This window comes from Habropoda laboriosa, unplaced genomic scaffold, assembly GCF_001263275.1.
Source record: "Habropoda laboriosa isolate 0110345459 unplaced genomic scaffold, ASM126327v1 scaffold119, whole genome shotgun sequence".
In the NCBI taxonomy this organism is placed as follows: domain Eukaryota; kingdom Metazoa; phylum Arthropoda; class Insecta; order Hymenoptera; family Apidae; genus Habropoda; species Habropoda laboriosa.
The window spans coordinates 223,059-232,391 of NW_017100225.1; the positions used below are offsets into that span (position 1 = coordinate 223,059).

The 9,333-nt window shown below is 40.8% G+C and overlaps 1 protein-coding gene across 1 annotated transcript in view; it reads left to right on the forward strand.

The window, feature by feature from the left end:
* Positions 1-6,871, forward strand: part of LOC108571191 (protein similar) — a 32,940-nt gene extending 26,069 nt beyond the window's left edge. Inside the window, exons 8-14 of the mRNA XM_017933183.1 lie at positions 1-339; positions 413-641; positions 1,581-1,927; positions 2,034-2,275; positions 2,358-2,503; positions 2,570-3,099; positions 5,322-6,871. The exon at positions 1-339 is cut by the window's left edge and continues 181 nt beyond it. Coding sequence (XP_017788672.1) covers positions 1-339; positions 413-641; positions 1,581-1,927; positions 2,034-2,275; positions 2,358-2,503; positions 2,570-3,099; positions 5,322-5,642 — 2,154 coding nt within the window. The 3' untranslated portion in view covers positions 5,643-6,871. The remainder of the gene's footprint in view (positions 340-412; positions 642-1,580; positions 1,928-2,033; positions 2,276-2,357; positions 2,504-2,569; positions 3,100-5,321) is intronic.
* The last annotated feature ends 2,462 nt before the right edge of the window (positions 6,872-9,333 follow it).

The following is a 9,333-nucleotide window of genomic DNA, read 5'->3' on the forward strand; positions in this document are numbered from 1 at the left end:
AGCGAGCCAGAATTCGCATTGACGAGCGTGGTGGAACCAGAGCTAACACTCGCCGCGGTATCATTGGGTCGTGCTAAGCCGTTGACGGTGACCAGTTCGATATTCCGCACAGCGGATAACAAACCGAAGAAGAAGCTTGTTCAGCTTCAGGACGGCTCGCGGAAGGATAACACCTTCCCGAGACCGGTCCAACCTACGGAGAAATCGTTCGCCGGTGTGCAAGCATTGAAAGAATCGCTCGAGGAGTCGTTGAAAGAGAACAGCGAGCCGAAACGGAAGCAACAACAAACTCGTCAACAGGCTGCTGTTAGTACTGGCCGTGCTCCGTTCGTGTTCCAGGTACGTCTGACGTTTAGAACATTTGGTTGGGGATGTTTCGAGCTTTCACACGAGGCGATGACTTTTTTTGCAGGGTAAACCAGCGGTGGAATACGATCCGGAGACCACGGTTCGTCAGGATAGACCTCAGGCTGTTACGAGACACCTGTTCACCTCCCTTGCCACGCAACAGCCGCAGCAGGAGCAACAGATCACTTGCAGGCCACCGCCACAAACTGCCACTGCGAGTATCTTCGCGCCTCGTACCGAGGACATGAGCAAGGGCTTCTTGACTTTCAGCGAGGATCATCCAGGCCTTACGAGTGGGTCTCCTCTTTATAAGCTTCTTTCTTTTTGCAGAGCTCTGCTCAACCACGTTCACCGCCACGCCAGATTCACGTGTTTTGCTTGTTCAGGGGGTCGGAAGGAAATTTCTGAAATTTTCAGTCGACGATGTTCGTTTTATTTCGATTATTCCGAACATTTCAGGCCTTTCGGTCACTGATCACCGTGGAATGATCGTGGGTGACCAACGTGTTAACGCGTTCGCTGTCATCGTCGAACCATTGTCGACAGGCAGTGCCACACTCTAACGCGATCTGTCATCAGGAAAATCACTCAGCTGGCTGAGAGCTAATCGTTCGAGTGTCAGGCAACGCGTATCCTGCATCGTATTCTGCATCGAAAAGTGTCACCGCAATTTTTATTCTATTTGTTTTGTAAAAAATTGAACGAAAACTCTGCACACGGTCAATTTTACCTTCGTTTCGCGTTATTTCTGCAATAATCCACGGCACTCGAACGATTAACCATCGATGGTCACACGTCTCTCGTGGTTCTTTTTGGCGGCAGCGAACGTATTGACAGAAACTGCCTCAAATCTCTATCCGAAAGAACGATAAATCTTCGAGAAATTAGCTGTTGTCTACAAATTCCAGAACTACACAGTTACGAATGCTGCTTCCTCTTCTCTGTTTGCACAAACTTGTCTGCAAACAATCGTTCGCGTAATAATCAAATAGACGATAAAAGGTTGTGACACGTGAGTCGGGATATCTAGACAAAACGGGGCAAGACGAGGTTAGAGAATGTGTAAACTCCAGGAGTAGGGAGAGAAGCGCGACGTAATTAAAGAGAGGAACAGTTTCGTCGTTTTCGAGATAGTCGAGGTGTCTCGATTCGTAACGAAGTGTAGAAAAGCTGGATAGTATTTATCGTTAACGCGGTACCAGTCGATCGAATTTCTTCGTTGGATGTTGCAGTGTTGAAGGACGAGCCAGAGGATCTAACGCATCTCGCGCCTACACCTGGCGACGTCTGCGTCCCTCTCGAGGACACGCCTTTCCTCTCAGACATGCTCGACGAGTTCATCCTTGGAAACGACAATTATTGCCCCCTCTTGAGTCCTGGTAGCGCTCTAGCACCTGAACTAAGGTCCACGGATTTCGGTGATCCTTTGAAGGACAGTGAATTAGGCGACACCCCGAGGAGCAAGGGTCTAGGTGAATCGTTGGCCGACAGCGATCCGTTTATGTACGGAGACTCGCCGAGTAGTCCTTGCAGCATCGATCCGAGCGCTGTTTCGCCTTCCCTCTCCAAGTATCGTCAAGTGAGTTGCTGATTAAGGTTCCTCCGAGATTCTCTCCCGCTCGGAGCTTCTTCAAGCTTCTTCTTCTCGTGGAAATTGTTTAATCTGGTTTCGCGATGAATTGCAGAGCCCCGAACGAAGTATAGATTCGTTAGGCAGTCCAGCAGGCGGTAGCGGTGCAGAGGGATTATCCGAGGATGAGATGTTAATGTTAGGTCTGAACGATAGTATAGCGGATGACGAGCTTGCGCTTAGAGCACCTTACATCCCGATGTCCGATCAAGATGAAGCGCTGGACTTGCTCATTAGTAACGACATGGTGATGTGGAGTCCTCCGCAGCTGATGGATCAGAAAACCGGTCCGAAATGGTAGGGTGCCTGTGCGAATTAGGAGCGGAGTGTAGAATCTTCGTACCGATAAGATTGTCTATCAGTTTCGTGTGGTTTCTAGGATGGTAACGGAGAAGGAGCAACGAACGTCCGATTCTAGTTTAGCACAGCTTCTAAAAACGGACCAAGTAGTCTCGAGAAAGTACAACGATCACGGTGGAGGTTTAGTGAACCCTGTTCAAGTACTCGGGCAGATACCTAGAAAAAGTAAGTCTCTCCTTAACGTATCTCCTACTTGTTCTATTCCATTCTATCTAAATTCCACTTTCTCAGATACAAATATAGATAACTGCCAGTGGTCCTCCAAGATAGACAGACCGACGAAGCGTATTCACACTACCACGATAGAGACCGGGAACGACAATAAACGCATCAAGTGTGACGATAGCGCTAAACGTAGCGGTCATTTCGGTCTGGAGGATCACCTGTTGACTAAACAACAGCAACAACAGCAGCAACCGTCCTCGAGGAAATCGTCGAATTTCGGCAGCAGTCAGCTGCTACGTCGTCTCGTCTCGCAGCAAACGATACTGCGTAGCAATAATTTCTCTAACGAGACGTTCGAGGGTAATGTAAACCCTCGGCAGAGTAATAATCGCATGCATGTAGAGCTAGAGTTGGAGGAGAGCGAAGGTGACAGCGGTGGAGGCAGCAGTAAAGGCGGCGGCGGCGGCGTGGGCAGCGGAGGTGACAACGTAAGGTGTCATCGAAACGGAGGAGAGAACGATACGAGCAATCAGCTGACACAACGGAATCCGCCGTGCAACAGCGTGCTAATGAATCTCCTGGTGTCCGGCTGCGACGTGAGTGCGGGATACGTTTGCTTCGCGAAACCGAAGTCCTCCAAGAGTATTGCGAGCACGTGAACCCACGAATCGTTTAACGATATATACATATATCATGTCTTCTGTCTTGGAACGTTGGATCTTTCCGTATAGATCGCGAAACAATTACCTAGCCGCGTCGTTCTTCAGCGTCGTCGTCTCGGCCATTATGAGAGAGAGAGAGAGAGAGAGAGAGAGAGAGAAAGAGAGAGAGAGAGAGAGAGAGAGAGAGAGAGCGCGCGCACACACGGACGTTGAAAGTGGAACATATCGTGTTGTAGATGATGATGATGATGGATCGTTGATTGACTCACTCGATCTCTAATTTCCTTTTTTTTCCGTTTTTTTTTTCTTGTCTCACTCGACACGATGTTTCAATCGACGGTGTTGTGTGTGTGATGTGCCCACGGTGCAATAGGTATATATATACAATGTGCCAGCAGAAAAATCAGGGACGATTTTTTTTTTTTTATTCGCTCGATGATAACAGTCGCCGCGGTGTTTTAGAGTACGCCTAAAGACGACGAAACGGTGGTGCAAAGAGAAGAACGCACACGCAGGCGGATCTCGAGAGATTTTGCTAATTTTTTTTTAGATCAGAGAGAGCACAATCGCGCGATTGCTAGGCGTGATTCGGGTAGTCGGAACTATATACTCGTCGAGAGAGTGAGAGAGAGAGGCGTAATGATCGAGCGAAAGAAGAGAGTATATTTATGGGAGGGGTAACAAGAGTACAAAGAGAAGAAAAAAAAACGAGGAAGAAAACGATGGTTTCTTAGCAAAAGTACACGCATGGTTTCCTTCTGCTTTTTTTTTTATTTTTTTTTTTTTTTTTTAAAGAGGATACAAGGAAAGATGATTTATGGCTATATAGACGAGATGTGTAATTTCGCTCGATCGTAGCTCGTTTAACCGTGTCGCTGTTTAAAGTCACGTTATGTATTCTACTTCAAAGTATATGAAATTGTTGATTGAAGATTGTCCAAATACATTGAACATTGAACATCGAATCATCAGAACTGCTGCGTTTCGTTTCCTCCTTTCTCATCCTCCCGCCTCCGATCGCTTTCCATTTCGATTCTGAAAGAGAACGTTTTATTTAGACCCCCTTTCGATCATGTTTGCATACTTGATACTAGAATTCGTGTAATGTGTAACAAGTGTTTAAGAACGGATACTTGCACTGTTCGCGTAACATTGTAGGAAACGATCGATCGTTATCGATTTCTATTATCAAGCTTCTTCACCTGTTCGCTTACGACGAGATTATTTTCAATGATACCGCACCGATTGCGTTCCGTAGTTGCAAATAGTTGAACGATCGTAAATTATAAAATAGAATTATATTACACGATTTGTTGAAATAAATTATAACGTGCGTTGATTGTTTAATCCTCGCGTTTCGCACCTGTTTTATTACACTAAATACACAGATGATTATGTTTCAATAAAAAGTATGCGAATTAGTTCGAGAAATTTACGTTAAAAGTTTGTAACAGAATTGGATAAAATGTGCTTGCGATTTTGATCTCAAAAGAAGGATAATTATGTGCCAATAAACGCGATGATAAGTACAAATGTAACAGCTTATATTTGATGTTATCTACATTGAAAAGAAATATCTCCTACTTTCCTGCTCTTTCACACGAAACGCAGCACCCTCTTCGTAGATACATATACATATATATATATAAAACGTGTATATATATATACACACGTATATAACGGTGTTGCAAAAGATAGAAGATAAAAAAAAATATATGTGCTCAATTTTGGAGGGCTGAGGTCTTTGCGCTTCTTACTTAAGAAAATGAGTGAGAGAGAGAGAGAGAGAGAGAGAGAGAGAGAGAGAGAGAGAGTATTTAATCCTGAATTGATAGGGTCGAGAGCCGATTAAAATTCTTCACGCTCTTTAAACCAAAAGGGCGATAAACAACAGCGAGTAGATTTTATCTGAAAATTAGCATATGTGCAACAAGTTACCTTACGGTGTATAATTACAGTAGTCCACCATGTGTAACGACCCTACCAATTACGTAATAAATACTTCACCCTATACCTATCTCTCGATCTAACGAAAAAGAAACAAGGAAGAAAAAAGCATTAAAACGTCACGCGACATTCATTTTGCCTAATGTACGAATTAAGATTAAATCAACGATATATTTGCGAGAAGTATAATGTTTACATTGGTTCTTTAGGAGAGCTTGATGGATTCGCGGAACGTGCCCACGATGTACCCGAAAAGTCTGACGTCTCCGCTTACGGTGAACCTGGAGAATCACCAAATGGTGCCTCAGTGTCCGAATTCCGGAGGATCCAGTGCTTCTTACGACGAGCTGAGCCCTGTTGCGAGAAAACAACTCTCGAATACACTTCTGAGCGTCGAAGAATCGATAGTCTCGCCAACCTCGCCGAACATATTCGACAGTTTCGACCTGGACCCGAGTATGTCTGCCAGTGGGTTGTTACAAGTCGAGCCAGATCTATTTGGAACCCTTCTGGATCGGAATCTCGTTTAAATAAATCGCGTGTAATAACGCGTGGACATGCCGATTCGTCGGAATCGATTGGTGATCAGCGAAAGAGAGATGGAATGGGGGGGGGGAGATAGATTGGAGAAGACGCAATAGAAAAGATCGATTTTTATGGTTACGGGCAAATTAGATGCTAAAGCGACGAACTTCGCGACGGTTCGAAGGTCTGTTTTGTTCTGTTCGATAATGATCGCGCGTATCGTCCAGATATATCGATATTTCTCCATTGGTAATTGTGCTATAACCTATAACACGCCGCGTTATGAATCGTGGTTTTTGTCACGCGAAAGTGCCAATGCATTTTTAGGGAGTTAGTCGTTAAGTCCGTGGTAAAGAAGCGAAAGATAAAACGGTTTTGTTACCCGTGGACATTGTTTTCCGATTATCCCCGATGGGATTCGACTATAACAGAGCATAATTCTCTCCGTCTGATGATCTTTTTACCTGTGCGAGGGACGAGTGCATTCGAAGTGCGCGGTTTCATTGTTCCATTTGTTGATTCGGATTGTTAATTCGAGAGGCGAGGAAAATTTGTGAATCGGAGATAGAAAATCGATGAGAAATTCACGCGAGACTAGAGATGATTGCGAATTTGTTGATACGATAAGGGATAAGGATGAAAAATACAAAAAAAAAGAAATGCAAAAAAAAAAGTAAAAAATAAGAAGAATGCGAAAACGTGCGTGGCACTCGTTTCTATGTTGTAAGCCGGTTGATACGGCGTTTATGGCGAGTCTGTTCGCGATGACGATTCGCGATCCTCATCGTCGTTGTTACTGTTTTTTATAGTTTTTAACGAGGCCAATCCGAGTATGAGTTGTTATTACCATATATTGTATTACGATTATATCGTTCTCTGCACGCATTTTCGTGGAACACTATAAAACAAAAAAACGCTAAATGTATAACGCAATATATATTTTTACTTATTCACTTATTAATATCAAGCCAGTGTAATAATGTAACTAATTTTATTACTTCACTGTAAGTCTGTATTTTTATTATTGTAACATCATGGTGATCTGTACTACAGTGTGGTAGAAAGTATGTATGTGTATAACCGTTTCACGAGTGATTTGTACAATCGGAAGGTAGAAATACATATTCCTATAGTTTAATGCGGAAAAGAGGTTATATATGCGGAAAATAATGAAACGAATGGTGTACAGTGAGATGATGTTCTGAACAAAAACGTATGCAATCAGCAACATGTTTAATACCTTTACAGCTATCTTCAATCGTACAGGTTGATTGAAGGTTAATATGCCTATGTATATTATTATTATTATTATTCCTACAGAGGCTATTTCTTTTGACTGACGTTTGACTGTCGAAAATGTTTCGTTATTTCTAAAAGTGAATTAGATCGAACGATAAAGTCAACGAGATTTTCTTTGTTAAAACCCTTGTCCAGTAATTAACGAGACGTCTTATTCTTTGTTCTGCGAATTTTACTTTCTCCACGCGCTCTATCATGTCTGTAGTACAGTGCTGATATAGATCGTTATTATCACGAGCGAGACAAGAGTTATGAGTAAATAAATAAATGGTCTTTCTAATATACTAGTGTTCATTTCATATAAAAATTAATCACACTGAATTGAACGCATCGTGGAACTACTCGGGTGTACAAGTATTGTCCGGCAAATTAAACTCGAGGCTTCAGCGTTGTCAGAAATGAAGTATCGTCAGGTTAGTTGATGTTTCAAATAGAAATTCTTCGAATTTTTCCCTTTTAATAATAGTTACTGTAAATTAGAACATAACCACATGTAATAAGCACTTTAAAATTCATATTTATAATAAATTTTTAATTGTTTCAACGTTGCTAATAACGTAAATAGTCGAATTAAGTTTCTTCTTTATTTTCAGGTACTTTAATTGTAGAATAATTAATGTATCTTGTTAAATAACAATTTAGACAATTGTTTATAACTAGTGGAAGTCTTAAATAAAATTACTGTATGCTGTAAGTTAACACAACAGCTGAATATATTAATTTTGCATTGAATTAACCATTGTATTCGGTAGATTAGTAAGAAATTGTTTATAAATTTTATTAAAAGTTGGAAAAATTAATGTTCTTTGCTTATGAATTACAGATGGACCTTACAGGACACCGCAGAAATCAAGGAAAGGGCTTGAACACAAGGAAACACGAAGAAATGCAATTATTTATTAAAAAAGCGATTATTTATTGTAAAATTATTGTACAAAATGTATTTTACGAAAGGTTACAATATACCAGTATTGTTTTACAGCATTTTACAGTGTATTTACTTCTCCTTTGCGTACAAAATCCATTTCCTTTTGCAAAAAACCCATTGTTTAAACAATATTCCATAGCAAAATTAAATAAACTAATCCCAGAAACTGCCAGGAAGGCGTAATAATCGAAAAATTCAAAAAAATCCCGAAATTCGAGCGAGAACTACGAAAATTGTGAAAAGATTTCGAAATTCGCGCGAAAATTGAGCAAAAGATTTTGAAATTCGCGGGGACAGAGTCGCGTGCGCTAGGCCCGAGAATGACGTCATTTCCAAGAATCGACGCGAACCTCATTTCCAAGAATCGACCTCCTGTCATATCATATTCGCCTATTACAAAGTCGAGATTTTAGCGAAAGGGTCTTCGAAAATTTCAGTTCTCGAGAATTCCTGGAATTTACGTCATTTCTCGGAAGTGACGTCATTTCCAAGAATCGAGGCTCTTCCATTTCTCGGAAATGACGAAATTTCCAAGAATCCAGGCGATTCCGAGAATCGACCTCCTGTCACATCATATTCGCCTAATACAAAATCGCTATTTTCGCTTTTAGAAAATTTTCGGCCAAAAGTTGACTTTGTAATAGGCGAACATGATGTGACAGGAGGTCGATTCTTGGAATCGCCTCGATTCTTGGAAATTTCGTCATTTCCGAGAAATGACGTAAATTCCAGGAATTCTCGAGGACTCTAGCACCGAACAAGAATATTCGCGCGATTTTCGAAATCGTCGCCTAATTTTCGTAGTTTTCGCTAGAATTTCCGGATTTTTTTGATTTTTTCGATTTGTACGCATTCCTGATGGTTTCTGGACTTAGTTTATCCAATTTTGCAACGGAATATTGTTTAAACAATGGGTTTTTTGCAAAAGGAAATAGATTTGGTACGTAAAGGAGAAGTAAATAGACTGTAAAATGCTGTAAAACAATACTGGTATATTGTAACCTTTTGTAGAATACATTTTGTACAATAATTTTACAATAAATAATCGCTGTTTTAATAAATAATTGCATTTCTTCGTGTTTCCTTGTGTTCAAGCCCTTTCCTTGATTTCTGCGGTGTCCTGTAAGGTCCATCTGTAATTCATAAGCAAAGAACATTAATTTTTCTAACTTTTAATAAAATTTATAAACAATTTCTTACTAATCTACCGTATACAATGGTTAATTCAATGCAAAATTAATATATTCAGCTGTTGTGTTAACTTAAAGCATACAAAATTGTTATTTAAGACTTCCACTAGTTATAAACAATCATCTAAATTGTTATTTAACAAGAAACACTAATTATTCTATATTCAAAGCACTATAGTTCTATAATTCGAGAAATTATTGTCTCACATTAGTAATTAACTTCGAGAATGTTTAAAAAATTATTATAATCGAAGCAAGTAGTGCAAATCTACCATTCTC